The 15,241-nt window shown below is 56.0% G+C and overlaps 1 protein-coding gene across 2 annotated transcripts in view; it reads left to right on the top strand.

Annotated features, from left to right (window-relative positions):
* The window catches only part of ASIC2 (acid sensing ion channel subunit 2), a 1,177,580-nt gene extending 1,163,441 nt beyond the window's left edge, over positions 1-14,139 (top strand). For both annotated transcript variants that reach the window (XM_075559255.1, XM_075559254.1), the window contains exons 5-10: positions 2,500-2,556; positions 3,861-4,014; positions 5,555-5,646; positions 8,793-8,872; positions 10,496-10,564; positions 14,038-14,139. In XM_075559255.1, coding sequence (XP_075415370.1) covers positions 2,500-2,556; positions 3,861-4,014; positions 5,555-5,646; positions 8,793-8,872; positions 10,496-10,564; positions 14,038-14,139 — 554 coding nt within the window. The remainder of the gene's footprint in view (positions 1-2,499; positions 2,557-3,860; positions 4,015-5,554; positions 5,647-8,792; positions 8,873-10,495; positions 10,565-14,037) is intronic.
* Positions 14,140-15,241: the final 1,102 nt, after the last annotated feature.

The following is a 15,241-nucleotide window of genomic DNA, read 5'->3' as shown; positions in this document are numbered from 1 at the left end:
ATTGATGCCCACCCAGGGTGCCCCCCTGTGTTGGGGAGAACTACTCCTGAGGGTTGTCTCGGCTCTGCTCTTAAGGAAGCAGATCATCGGCTTGTCTTCACTGGATGGGATCGAACCGCTCACCTTTTGGTTCATAGTGCACTGCTCAGCCTAGCAGAACGTACTTCCTCACACCATTAGAGGCCAGAGGACTGCTGTTCCAGGAAGGCTCCCTTAGTTGGTGCTTACGCATTCATGAGCCCCTGGGTGGTACAAATGGTTAATGTCCCTCTGCTGCTGACCAAAAGGATAAGGGTTCAAATCCACCCAGAGGCACTTGGAAGAAAGGCTGGCAAGCTCCTTCCGCAGAGTCAGCCATCGCAAACCCTCCGGAACGCAATTCCACTCGGACACTCATGGGGTTGCCAGGTCGGCGTCAGCCCCACAGCAACTGGTTAACCGAGGAAAGCAGGGGGAGGACAGGGAAGCACGCAGTCCAGCCCCCAGGCAGCATCCTGGCACCCAGGAGCAGCCACAGGGCGGGGAAATGTTTCCTCCCGGGCTTCGGGCCGTTTGCCACCTGCTGGCTGCTCTCGGTCCTGATGTCTGCATCCAGAGGTGAAGGTGAGCCGCTCCTGCTCATGCGGCTCAGGTTCCAGCATCCAGATGTTTGATGCTCTTGTTCAGTTGTTTGCTGTTATTTGCCTCCAAACGCCTCACACTCTTTCAAATGAGGCAGAAGTTCATCCGTCAGCACATACATGTGCCCGTACATGCAGTTCTGTTGTTAGACTATTAATACGTGTTGTTAGACTATTCATACACGTAGCCACCCTCGTCAGAGCAGTTGGCGTGTCAGAAGCAGAAGCACAGAGCGGGAGCTCGTCTGGGTAGGAAGAATTGGAGCGTGGGAGGGCAGCTAGCAGGCAGAGGCCTTAGCTTCTAATTCAGGTTCCTCCCCTCACTGTGTGTCCTGGCAAAAGTCACTCAACCTCTCTGTTCACTGACTCACTGCCAGCGAGTTGATGTTGCCTCAGAGTGACCCCAAAGGACAGGGTAATACTACGGTTCTGTGTTCCCAAGGCTGTAACTCTTTATGGGATAGAAGGCCCTCTTTTCTCCTGAGGAGGAGCGGCTGCTGGTATCCAACTGCTGACCTGAGAGTTAGCAGTGTGTAACCAATGTGTAACCACTACGCCACCGGGGCTCCTTCCATTAGTTGTTGCGAGGATAAAACCAGGCTAAGATGTAACAATGCTTCGTGAGCAGCGAACATCAGAGGCGGTTGTGTTGTTTGGAGAAGTGGCCCAAAACTGTGTTGACTGAGCCCCTGCTCTGTGCTGAAGCGTTACTTTTCTATCCAATGGTTTTTACTGTGTTTCTGAAAGATGAGACTCTGTTGCTACAAAGATGTACAGCCTCCGAAGCCCCGTGGAGCAGTTGCATGGTGACTTATAGGGTCACTTTAAGTCGGGGTGGACTTGATGGCAGTGGGGATGGGTGGGGTATATTTCATGTCATATCACACCTTGCTTGAGTTTACTAACTAAATCCTCATAATGGACATTAGTTCATTTACCAGTGCTTCTGCTATCACCACCAAACTGTACTGAACACCCTCATGGCTAGAGTCCATCAGGAACCAGCAACTCCTTTCCCTTCTAAAATGAGTGTGATTGGTCGCCGACATTGCTTCGGAGCTTCCTAGAAGGCAGAGCAAAAAGGGAAACCTCGGCAAATTGTTATTACCGGAAAGGAGAAAGCCTACTAGCTCTTCTGCTCCATAAAAGTGTTGGGGGGACATGGGAAAGGAATGCCATTGCGGCGGACTTTAAGCTTAGCGCTTGGAAAAGAGAGTCGAGGTTTTGATGCTTCTACCTACGAAACACTACTGCATCTCAGCTACAAATGTGGACCTGTGGGCAAAATGGCACGGGCGCTTACAAAGCCATCGTCCCTCGCCTCCAGTAGACGGACGTGGTGGGGAGAGCCCACCTTGGAGCAAACTGATCGGTTCCAACCCCTCCCTCCTCCATCACTGACGAGCTCTGCTGTCCTGGCTCAGCAGATATTTAAGGCGTGAAGAGGACCTGTGCAGGCTCAGGGGAGTGGGCATGCCCAGTAGGTCACCTCTGAGCTTGAGTGATCAAGACGGCCTCACCTGCAGGAAGGAAGTCGTTGGGCCTCTCCAGCCATCTGGGAGAGATTAGCCAGGCAGGTGCTGTTAACACCACTGCTTGGGAGATGAACAACTTGCCCAGGGTCACAGAGCAAATGCAAGGCAACGCTGAGTCCGAAGCAATGCTCCTGACCCGGGATCTAGTGCTCTTCTGTCCCCAAGTCCTTCCTCCTGGACAATTCTGATCAATGCCCCCCCCCCCCCGCTGTGATGGCCCCTGGCAGACTGCCATTGCTCCCAGGGACTGGGACCCACTCACTTCTTCAAGCCCAAGGAGGGGAGGTATGATGGGCAGCCAGGATGCTGCCTAAGTCCCTTTCGCTGGTCTTTCTTCTTTGCAGGGGATGCCCCTTTCTGTACCCCTGAGCAGCACAAGGAGTGCGCAGAGCCGGCCTTGGGTGAGTCTCACCACGGAACCATGGGGGAGGGGAGGGAGTGCACAGAGTGGAGGTGCGGCAGGGACACGGAGAGGAACAGGGAGAGAAAGGGGATGTGGGGGTGGGGATGGCAAAGGAGAGGGAGCTGAGGACGCTCGGGGGTCAAGAAAGAGTGGACCATGCGGAGTGAAGCGGGCACAGAGGAAGCTGGACAACCCGGTGCTGCTCACAGCAGGAGGTGTGGCCACTCCAGAGAGGCCCTGCCTGTGCCACATCCCTTTAGCCCAGGAAAGGGAAGGCCAGTCTGCAAATAGAACACTGTGCCTGTCCCTCCCCTGCCTTTGCTGCCCTGGTGGGGAGTTGCAGGCTGGGATAACTCCTGGAGGGCCCATCCCTGGAGAGCTGTGGGGGGAGAAGAGCTCATGAAAAGCTGCACCCCTAAAGCGAGTCCCACTACACATCCGACATCTCTCCAGACCCACGCAATGGTTGACAAGCAAGACACACTGAGAGAGGCCTGAGACTTGTGGATCCGTATTCTGCACCTGCACCTGCAGGAGCCACGTGGGACATGTCTGACTTCAGGTCCAGCCTCCTCCAGGGGGGACCTGACCAAGAAGAGGGGTGGCTTCCGCTGTTGACAGAGATCCGGGCTCTCGATCAGAAAAGAGACTAAGGCCGCCAGAGACCCTGAGAAGAAAAGGGGGAGGAGGGAGAAAAGGTGTGATTTAAATTGCTCTTCCTAATTAGAAGAGAGGAAAGAAAGGGGTTGTGGTAGGGATATTTGGGCTGCTAACAAGATCAGCAGTTCAAAACCACCAGCTGCTCTGAGGGTGAAAGATGAGGCTTTTTGCTCCCGAAGAGAGTTACAGTCTCAGAAGCCCACGGAGGCAGTTCTACTCTGTCCTAGAGGGTTGCTATGTGTCCGAATTGATTCAATGGCAGGGAGTTTTCGTTGTATTTTATTTATTTATTTTTGGTAAGCCCAGGTCTTAACCAAACAGAGGAGGTAGACTTCAGCTATGAGTGGATCTCAGAAGGAAAAGTATTGAACCCTTCAGGCAAAAAGGTGGAGGGTGGAGAAGGGTCCGGGAAGGGGTGAGAGGTGGGGGTGCTTCTATGGAGCCTAGTCTCTGAAAGTGGGGGCATCTCAACAGTTGAGTAGCCTGGAGCAGCAGCATTTCAGGGGCTCGCCTCCTCCTGGGCAGTCAACCCCCAGTTGGTGTCCTCTCTCAGTCTTCCCAGCCAGTTTCGCCCTGGGCCAGCCCCTCCTCACCACTCCTCTGGGCCCTCACCTCACTAAGCCCCACTCCCTCTCCCTCCAGGTCTGCTGGCTGAGAAGGACAGTAATTACTGTCTCTGCAGGACCCCCTGCAACCTGACCCGCTACAACAAAGAGCTGTCCATGGTGAAGATCCCCAGCAAGACGTCAGCCAAGTACCTGGAGAAGAAATTTAACAAATCTGAGAAATATATCTCGTGAGCTCAGGGGGCATGGTGGGGGGGGGGGAGGGGAGAAATGGTTTGGAGAAGCACAGGGAGAAAGGGGTAGATGCAGGCAGGGTGGGGGCAATGGCGCAGGGCAGGGCTCAGCAGGATGATGTGCTCTTCTCTGCGTTGTCCCTAACTCACAGGAACCATGTGCACATGGGTTCAAACGGCTGCATGCCCCTGACCATCCCCAGGATCCATGGTAGATCTGACCATAGTGTGATTTGTTGGATTCTCAGCGGCTGGCTTTCAGAAGCAAATCGCCAGGCCTTTCTTCCTAGTCTGCCTCACACTGGCAGCTGCACGGAAACCTGTTTAACATCTTAGTAGCTCAATAGCCTCCCCTGACAGCTGGGTGGTGGCCACATGGGAGGGGCTTGTTTGCCAGCCTCCCCACCAGGCAACAAGCTGTGTCTCTCATTTGGGTCTTTGTATTCTGAGCACTTAGGACCAAGCCTGGCACCAGCAGGTGCTCCAGCATTTCCCCATGGCAGGGGAGAACCCTTCCATTGGCTCACCAGTGCCCTCTTCGCTCCAGGTAGTGGGCATTAACGGAGTCATAGGTGATTGGAAGAAGGGAAGAGAGGGTGTCCTGGGCGGAAGCTCAGCACAGTGAACCAGAACAGGACAAGGCCAGAGAATTCCAAAGGGCGAGCTGAATGAAGTGGACACATTAGAACAAGGCGGGGACAGAGGTGGCTGAGCTAACTGGAAGCTTGCCAGGGACTTTGGTGGGACTTTGAATGGCAGCCCTGTGAGCCCTGCAAGTGGAAGGGCTTTGCTCCCCTCTCCCCAAACCACTGAGGGTGCTTCCGAGAGCAACCTCCCCAATCCCCACCTTGGAAGGACAGCTTTGGCTCCCCGGCTTGAGAGCCGAAAGCACCGAGCAAGGGTGCTGTGAGGAGCATCCCGGACGCTAGGAAGCTGGAGGCACCAGGCCTGCTGCTTCACGGGTGTTGTGCAGACCGCCATGGCTCATCACAGCCCCCCCCCGCCCCCCGCCTGGAGGAGCAAGACTGGAAGGGGTGGAGAGGGTATCTTCCATAAACCCCCCTCAGAGATGGCTCTGCTCCCTGAGAGCCCTCCCTGGCTCTGGCAGCTGGCTTAGCAATGGCAGGGAAGGACCCCCTGCTCTGAGAAGTGTTGTTATAAATCTCAGTGGGTATTTGGGGTGCCAGGAGCAGCCAGGACAGGCACTCTGGCTTAGCTCAAGAGCCCACCTTCATGCTAGGGAGCAAGGCAGGCCCTTTGGGGCTCAAAGATGTGAAGTTCAAGCAGGATTCCTGAGACAGAGGTAGAAATAAAGGGCAAAGGGGACGGACAGGTGACAGCTGTCTAGAAGGCCTGAGCTGGGTGTCAGGACTCACGGCTTCAAAGCCCAGCTCAGCCCCGGACCAGCTCTCCTCTCGCCGGGGGTTTCCCTCCCCCTGGGCCTCCGTTTCTCTGGCCCTGGGGGCACACTGGGAGAAGACCCCCATGGCAGCCCAAAGGTTCTAGCCATTTATGTTTCTGCATATGCTCTCTGCAGGGAGAATATCCTTGTTCTGGATATATTTTTTGAAGCTCTCAATTATGAGACAATCGAACAGAAGAAGGCGTATGAAGTTGCTGCCTTACTTGGTAAGTTGGGATGTCTTTGGCCAGCATTTCCATGCCTCATGGGGGCAGGGGGTTGGGGGACAGAGGAAGGGAAGGCGCATGGGTCGGGGACAAGCAGATAGCAGGTATAAGCCCCCGGAGCAGACCAGCAGCCTGGTCATTTCCTAATTACTCCCTCTTTCTTGGAACTCCTCCTGTCCTGGGGTGGGGAGAGCCACTGGGTGAGGGATCAGTCTCAGACTCTAGCCAAAAGTCAGGGAGCCTGGGATCTAACCCCAATATTTGAGACAATCGACTGCCATCAAGCACGGAGTCGGTTCGGGTTCATAGTGAGTGGCATCAGAGGACAGAGTGGAGCCGCTCCTGTGGGTTTCCAAGGCGATGCATCTGAGGGGGGGGAAGCTTCATCGCTCTTCCTCGGGGGGCTTCTCAGCTGGCCCGTTCCCCACCCGAGCCTTCAGTTCCTGCAAGGAGCAGCAGGAATTAAAGCTCTCTCGGAACCTTTCCCGCCCTGCCGCTGGGACTCCGTGATCTGGATCTTCTGCCCTCGAGGTGGAACAGAGTCTTGGGTTTCTGGAAGGGGGGCAGCTGCTGTCCGCCGGGAGGTCACCAGGCAACAGATGCCCACTGATCGAGAGTCCTTGGTCAAACACACAAGCAGGGCTGTCCTTCCCCGGCTAGGTGTAAACACCTGGGGGTGTTTGCAACGCGCTCCAACTCCAGGGGTGTGCAGGACAGAGTGGGAACCCCAGGATTAACAGGCCCCCTCCCGGCATTCCAGCATCCCGGGATCTCAGGCACTGTGCATATATGACTGCTCAGCCATGCCCATGTCAGACCTGAAGGAAAGAGGAACCGGGGAGGTCGGGGCCACAGCTCAGTCCCAGCTAAGTGGTATGACTATCATTCAAGGTCACGGTGGACAGAGACTGAGCCAAAAAACTTTCCTTGGAGCCCCCGACTGAGACCATGCACCGGAGACATAGCCCTGTACCCTGGTGGCTGGCTCACAGTCTCTCTCTCTCTCTCTCTCTCTCTCTCTCTCTCTCTCTCTCTCTCTCTCTCTCTCTCTCTCTCTCTCACACACACACACACACACACACACACACCATGTGTTTCCTCCCACATAGGCTCGCAGTCACACACTCTCGGGCACACTTGAGCACACCCAGATGTCGGAGGCCTGAGCTCTCAGTCTTACAAGAAGGACAGCTGATCTCCGCATCCAATATGAGCTTGAGCCTGTTCCAGGCATCTCATTCCCACTCAGAATCACCTGCTGAGAAAATGATGCTGCGCTCTGTACCTCTGTGCAGAGTTCGCCGCTGCGAGCCCCTGGCCGACAGGCCCAGTCAGGCCCTTCCCTGGCCTCACCTCCCCAAATCCCCACCAGAACACTCCGTCTACAGACATGACGCCCCACCCCCGCCCAGCCACACATGCACTAAACCTGCAGAGCCCCGCTCCCGTGGAGACACAGAGCCACCCACATTGCACATGCCAAGTACATAATTATAGACACATGTGCACGCACACTACTACCCACCTGCCCACTGACACACGAATTACATGCAGGCACCCCATATACACCATGCCTGCCCCCACCTGTTCACCCACCATACCCACCTCCTTCCACACACCCACACTTAGACACACGAAGTGCAACTCACCTCCAGGGAGACCACATCCACCATCAGACACGCTGTCTGCCACTGCACACACACCCAGGCACACAGCACGCCAACATAGCCCCATGACACACAGATTCACCCCCGACACACACACACACACACACACATGCATGCTCCCCGCTAAGCCTCTGCTAAAGACAGTGGAGGTCAGTGGAGAAGGGAAGGCAACCATTTATCCCCCTTCCCCTCCATTTCCATTGTTTACCTGGAGTATGTGGGTGGTGGTCCCACCCAGGCATGCCCAGGGAGGAGCAGGGCAGGGCAGCCATTCACAAAGTTCTCAGGCCAAGAGGTCACCATGGAATCTGACGCACAAAGGCCTCCTACTGCCACCCACCTCCCCAGCCCATCTGGAGCTAGCTGTTTTAGAGACTAGAGCTAAGAAGGACTCCACCATTCACCAACTCCAACCGCCCCCATCCTCCCACCAAGGCTCAGCTGAAGGTGAAGTTCCTGAGAAGGTGAGGGCTTATCTAAGACCCCCAAGTCCATTGGCCAAGCCCCAGACATGATGTCCCAGAGCCCTCTGCTGTCCACCCACTGCCTCTGGGCAGGAGCCTGTTTAGCATTTGAGGGACAGAGACTTCTTTGAGGATCCAACAACAGAGCCAGGGTGCAGTCTTGGGGTGTCCAGCTCTCAGCACCCCTCCACAGTTCCTGCCCCCAAGAGAGTGGTTCTCAGCTTCTGGCGATCCTAAAACCCAAACTGAGAAGCTGGAAAATTCTGATTTCCAGAGCTTCTGATGCTGTAGGCCTCAGGCAGGTCCAAGGGGGCCCGGTGACATAGAGGGTAACACAGGATAGGAGGTCACTCTGTAGGAGAACGATTCGGCAGTCAACCCTGTCAAGATGCCGCTTGGGGAACTCGAAGGGGCAGCTCTGCAATGTCCAACTGTGTGTTGCAGTGGACTCCACAGCAGTGAGTTAAGGGACTCAGCACGCACACTGATCCGGCCACCCAGGAGGCTCTGATGCTCCAGGGCGGGGCTGTGGGGGCGGGGAAACCTGAAGTGCAGTCTCAGAAACTTGAGGCATAGCAATCTAGAACCTCCCAGGTAAGAACCTCTGCTCCGGAATAAGGCCATCTGGAGCATTTACCTTTGGGGGCGGGGCTCCGGGGACCAGATGCGGTCCTCCCTCTCTGCTGTCAGCCTGCAGTGCCACCCTAAGCAGGCACCCAGCTTCCCTGTGGAATGGAACAAGTGGGGCATGAGGTCTCCCTGAGCCCTGCCAGTACCTGCCCTTGCTGGGGTGCTGGAAACTCAACAGCCCAGGCCTGTGCCATGGCAGGGGCTGGGGGAGGGGGTTCTGTTTGAGGCCTTGGCACAGACTCCAGGTGCCATGGTAGGGGGTGCGGGACCGGGGTGCTGGGAGAGGTGATCGTGCAGAAGGTCTGGCTTTCCTGGCGCTGGGGAGGCCCCTTCCCAGAAGCGGTGTGAGTGAAACTGAGTCTTTGGTCTCCCCCTCTCTCCGCAGGTGACATTGGGGGTCAGATGGGACTGTTTATTGGTGCTAGTATCCTCACAATACTAGAGCTCTTTGATTATATTTATGAGGTAAGACATGGGACTGCACGCGGGGACAAAGCCGGGGGAAGCTGCCACCCCTTGCCGTCACAGCCTCGTTCCCTGCCTGCCCACCGACACCAGTCACGTAGGGAGGGTCTCAGGTCTGAGGGCAGGTGGAAGAGAAGCCAATCCCCAGACCTGCTCTCAGGGGCCTTGTGCTTCGACCAACTCCAAGCTCCCTACCCCCATGGCTTGCTACACAGATGGTGTAGCTGTGTGCACATGCACAACTACACATACCACATGCCACACATGCATGCATACACCCCAGGTGCACACACAAGCACGCACTTACACACATCATATATCATACATACATGCACATACCACATGCCCGCACATGCCACATGAATTCATGCATCTGCACATAGCATGCATACTTGCACATATGTACTGTATGCATAGCCACACATACCACATATATAAAAACAAGGCACACACCACATGTACACACACACACCACACATACCCCAGGTACAAAAACACATATCAAACATATACATGCACACACACACGTGTGCTCTGGGGGACCCTTCATTTGCACAGTGTCTTCTGTGGGACAACCAGGTTCAGGGAAGAGGCATTTCCAGCCCTCCGCTCCATCCTGAGAGAGAAGACCGCCAGGGCCCGCTGGTGGCCTCTCGTTACTGGGATTGCTACAGTCAAGGCCATATCTCCCCCAAGAGGCAGCTGGGGCAAGCACTGAACAGGCTTCCAAATGCAGGCAGGGCCTTCTGGCATGGAGAGTGCTTGGTGCTGACCACCCTGCCCAGCTGCTTCTCCCCGTGACACCCACTCAGAGGGGTGAGCTCCCAGACCACTCTGCGGGGGCCAGACTGGACCCCTTATAAGCACTGCTGAGGGGAGACTAACCCGCACCAGGAAACACAAACTCTGGGTGGGGTCCCCAGGCTCTGGCCTGATCTTAGCACTTGCTTGGGGACCTCCGGTTCCCTAGCTGGTTTGGGGGTGTGCACCCCAATATGCATCCCTGATATAGGCAGGAGCTCCAGAATTCCTAAGTGCCCCCCTCCCCTATGAAGTTCCCCAGACCCACCTGAGTGAGGAATGGAAGCTTCTCAGAGAGGGTTGCTCGTAGTCAAAATGCTGCGAGATGCGTTGGCCATCAGGGCTCTGCACCCTAGTCCTCTCAGTCCCACCTACCCACCCCCTCTCGGCATGTCGACAGCACTCCCCAAATGCATGCCAGGTCCCAGGCCCAGGCCATGCCCAGCTCTGCCTATTAATCTTGGTGAAAGTCCCTGGCCTCGTGAGCTGGGGGTTGCCTGGTCTAGAAAATGAATGGGCAATCTGGTGCCCTGGCCCCGACCTCAGAAAGACAGAAAGCTGAGCTGCAAGCACTCCCCACCCCCAAGAAAAATCTACCCTCACTGCAAGAGAGGCTCTTCCAAATGCACCTCCTGCAGCAAATCCCACTGGGGAGATGGGCTCCTGGAGCTGCCCGCTGGGCTGGACTGTGGCAGGCTTTGTCCTGCCACTTCCTGGGCAGGTGCTGCCGCTGTAGGTCCCCTGTGGAGCCGAGTAGAGGGAAGCCCTTCTACCTTCACATCATTCTCATTGCCGGACCAACCTGGCCCTTCTTCCTTGCAGCTGATCAAAGAGAAGCTATTAGACCTGCTTGGCAAAGAGGAGGACGAAGGGAGCCACGATGAGAACATGGTAAGGGAAGCTGGGTCGGTTCACTCCCCTGGCCGGGACAAGCCTTGGGAAACCAGATTCTGGGGCTAGGGCGGGGGGATACATCTTGAGGAACTACTGTGTGTAGCATGCAGCATCTCTGAGCTTCCTAGTCCCGGGACCCCTCAACTGAGCCTTGGGCCCCTCTCTGAGACTCACCCCAGAAGCAGTTGAGTGCCCACAACTGCAGCTGACACCAGGGAGAGGCCTCCAAGGGCAGTGCCGCCTGGGCCAGGCCAGCTTCTCCAGGCCAATAGCCACCCCCTCAGCTCATGGCCGTGGGAGGATGAGTGGGGATCTCTCAATGTCTACTCCACTCAAAACTCAAAAACTCACTGCCGCCACCGAGTCCTTTCCGGCTCATCACAGCCCTCTGGGGCAGAGTAGATAGAATGCCCCTGTGGGTTTCCAACCTGTAACTCATCCCGGAAGTAGAAAGCCGCCTCTTTCTCCCGTGGAGATGCTGGTGGTCTCAAACTGCTGCCTTTGTGGATAGCAGCCACCAAACCACTACTCTAACAGGCCTCCTTCAAATTCATTTGTTTTCCTGAATAATATTTTTATTGACGCATCTTACTCATTCCACTATATCCCTTCCCGTATAGTGCTGTTGTTCAGTCCCTTTAGGTGGGGCTATGTGATCATCAATGCTATCAACTCTCCCCTCCCTCCCTTGCTCCCGCCACCCCCTCCCTTCCCGTACCCTCAGGGAGCCCGTACTCCTGTCAGTATCTCTGAGTGGTCATCTATCTTGACTACCATGTACCGAGTGATCTTAAATGTACAAATAAACATACACAAAGTCTGACACGGCCAATGAGGTGTGTCGCGTATGGACCATGATAGCAAGGGGAAGAAATCTTCAAGAACTAGAGGACAGTTAGGTGGTTCATCAGTATCACACTGCACCCTGGATTTGTCCTCCGTGCCATGAGACCCTTCTAAGAGGGACTGTCCAGTTGTCTTGCTGGTGGACTTTGGGTCTCCACTACATCCACTCCCATTCATATCAAGTGGATGCATGGTTTTTGAACTTCTGATACCTCTTCCCACCGATACCTCATGATCACACAGCCTAGTGTGCTTCTTCCATGTGGTTATGCTGCTTTCCCTGTTAGATGGCCACTTGTTTAACTCCAAGCCTTTAACACCCCAGACACTAGGGGGTTTGATAGACGGACACCATCAGCTTCCTTCACCACATTTGCTTATGCACCCATTTGTCTTCAGTGATTGTGTCAGGGTGGGGAATATCACACAGTGCCACACTGTTAGAACAAACCATTCTTGCACAAAGGCAAGATTTAAGTAGAGGCCCAAAGCCCATCTGCTTCCTTGCTGCACTGACATATATATATACATACAAAATAGACATACACATATTCATGTATGTGTGTGTGTGTATATATATACACACAGGGTTTGGGGTTTTTCCTCCTCCACCACTACTATGCGTGCCTGTTCCTCACCTCTCAGTACTTCCTCTCAGATACAATTTGACCAAGCATGCCCAGAAAAGCTACATCCTCCTCGAGGTCCACTTTAGAACTCTTACTATTCCCCGGTACCCCTCATTGTTGGCTCCCCGCTCAACTCACCCCGCCTTTCTCCACTCCTGTGCCTCCTCCTTCAAGTTCTGGTGCTCCCCTCTGGGTGAAGACGTGGGGTGTGGGCCCTGGGCAGTTGGCAGCAGCAGTAAGACCCATGATAATCACCCGAACCAGACACTGTGAGGTCAACGCCAACTTATGGGGAGCCCACGTGTGTCAGAGCAGAACTGTGCCCCACGGGGTTCTCAGTGGTTGACTTTTCAGGATCGCCAGACTCTTCTTCCAAGACACCTCTGGGTGAGCTCGGGCCACTTAGTTAGCAGTTGAGGGTGGTGTCCATTTTGCCCGGCCGGAACACCAGCATCCACAATGACTGCTGGGTGTGGCACACCTGGTCAGCCACGGAGCTGCAAGCTTCCCCTCTCCCAGCTCACCTCAGCAGCAATTGCCCTGGAGGGAGATCCATTACCGTCTTCATTGTGGATTTGAAACAGTTGAGGAGCAGAGGTCAAGGTCACCCAGCTGGTGTCCAAGCTAGACTTGCAGTGTCCCAAGCTACTGCCCAGCTCTGCCTCTCTTTCCTGTCGCCAGATAGAGCATCCAGGGTAATCGGACACATCCTCCTGCCTCTTCCGGCTGCCCATTTCCTTCCCAAGCTCAGTCTACTCTTGGGCTCAGGTTATACCTGACCAGCTACCACCGCTCATCCGTGGGAGGCAGATCAGTCCCTGGCCCTGAGAGGAAGAAGCCCTGGCAGTGTAGTGCATTACCCATTGAGCTGCGAACAACAAGGCCAGCAGTTCAAAACCACCAGCCGTTCTTCGGGAGAATGATGAGGCTTTCTACTCCCATAAATATTTTTTCATCCCAGAAGCCCAGAGGGACGGTTCTATCCTGCCCTATAGGCTTGCTATGAGTTGGAACTGACTGATTGAGTGTCCATTGCATCTTCGGTGGCAGAAAACCCACAGGGATATCAGTCCCTGCCCCCTCTCCCGGGAGGGTCCCTATTTCTGTGTGAGACGCTGTCTGGCTCCCCATCTCCCAGGTGACAAACCTCGCTTCGATTCTGGGTCCTCCACCAGTCTGCCAGTCTGGGGTGAGCCCAGCTGGCCTGACTTCAGCTCCCAAGCCAGCTGCTCCCTAACCGCACATCTGGGTGCCTCACTGCCCTGAACACCTCCGTCATCCTCTGTGCCTCTGAGGAGGGCAGCCATGAGCCCTAAAGACAATCCGGCCCCAAGAGTCAGAGGAAGTACCCAGCAGTGGCGTCCCCTCCCCCACCCACCTTCCCTCCTGCCTGCAAAGTGTGTCAACATCACTGGCTCCCCTCCACCCGCCTGCGCCCCAGCCCAGCCTGGTGCCACCACCGCCTGTGGTATGCCATCGGCTGCCCTCTCAGCACAGCCCACCCTGCGCGGGGGCCCCAGGACTTTGCTTGGCTCAGCAGCTCTGGCCAGCTCTGGTTCTGACTGGGAGGGCCCTCGAATTCCTATCCAGCATCAGTGAGGGGTGCTCCCCATCCCCGCCTAACCACATCCTCACCTACCCTACCTCAAACAGCCCTACCCCCCACACCAGGAGGCCACCAAGGGCAAGACCACTCAGATGGAGGAGTGTCGCCATCAGGGGCACCTCGAAGAGACAAGGTCAAGGCAGCTGCTAAGCCCCCATCCCCAGGGAGCCTCTCTCCCTGTTGTTGGGAGGAACCTCAGTGTATGTGGTGAGGGTGCTGGACACTCCCCCTCCCCCTGCCCCGCAGAGCAGAAGGAGACTGGAGGAGAAGCTCTGTGGCTCCCAGGAACCCCACAGTGGGGAGCCCTGCTAAGGAGTCTGGGCCGGGCTAGGCTGGGCTGCCAGTGACCACTCCATGATTGACAGCGGCCACTTCCCCTCTCCCTCCAGAGTACCTGTGACACGATGCCAAACCACTCTGAAACCATCAGCCACACTGTGAACGTGCCCCTGCAGACGGCCCTGGGCACCCTGGAGGAGATCGCCTGCTGACAGCCCTCGGGCCACACCCAGCCCCCAGCACGGAGACCTGGAGGCCCCAACCAACCTGGAGACAGCAGGCTCAGGTGGGATGGCCCCTGCCGACGGCAAGAAGCAAGAGCCCCTATGCACACATAGCAAACGATCTGCCAAAACCTCGCTAGAGCCAAGTCCGTCCGACATGATGCGCCCTCAGCCACCGCGGCCTGCCCAGGGGAGACCCGTCCCCCCACCCCCCACCCCGCCCCTGGAACTGGCCGAGAACCAACCTACCATCACATCTCACTGCCAGATGTAGAAAGCACTTGCATGCTCAGACTTCTCACGGCGCCACCTCGACGTCTGTCTCTGTCCACGACTCTCCTCTGAGTGGTTTCCAGCGCTCGCTCTGCGGCCCCCATGCAGCCGGCGGGACCCACTGCCAGCCCCGAAGTCACGCGGAGGCCCAGCCGGAATCAAAACTGCACAAGCCCGAGAGAAGCCGCAGAACTCGCTAAAATGTCCCGTCCTTGTGTCCTTTGTGAAGGTTCTTCACCAGGAGGGCCCGGCGTGGTCGTGGCCCCGCCCACACACCCTCTCCCCGCCCCCCCCCACCGACTCGCTGGCCCAAGGAGCTTTCGCCCCAAGGTGCCCAGCACCCACCCTTGCCCGCCCCCAGCGCCTGTGCCGCTGTCTCTCACGGCCTGAGCCAGACACACACACCCCAAGTCCACCCACGGCTCCCGCGGTGTCCTCCCCACGAACAGCCAGAACAGTCTTTCTATTTGTGGGGCTCCCTCTGTTTGTCGATTCTATTCCGTTTTATTTCTGATTTCTGGTCTCGATGTTCGGAGCTTTCTTTTTCATTCTGTCTCTCCATCCTCCTCGGCGTTTATTTATCCGTGCTTCGAATCACGGTCATATTAAAAGCTGGTCTTGTGGAAATGGTTGAGTCCTGTCTGCCTTCTGCCCTCACTCACATCTTTCTCCCCAACACCTGCAGGGGCAACAATGATGGATTAGGCAGACAGGTAGATTGGGGGGGGGGGGGCAGAGGGGAGGGAGGGTAGATGGATAGACAGACAGAAGAGGAAAACAAGCTATATTTACTGTGCTAGTCTGGGTAGAAGACTAG

Source organism: Tenrec ecaudatus, chromosome 10 (assembly GCF_050624435.1).
Source record: "Tenrec ecaudatus isolate mTenEca1 chromosome 10, mTenEca1.hap1, whole genome shotgun sequence".
NCBI lineage: Eukaryota > Metazoa > Chordata > Mammalia > Afrosoricida > Tenrecidae > Tenrec > Tenrec ecaudatus.
This window is presented reverse-complemented; position numbering and strand designations above follow the sequence as displayed.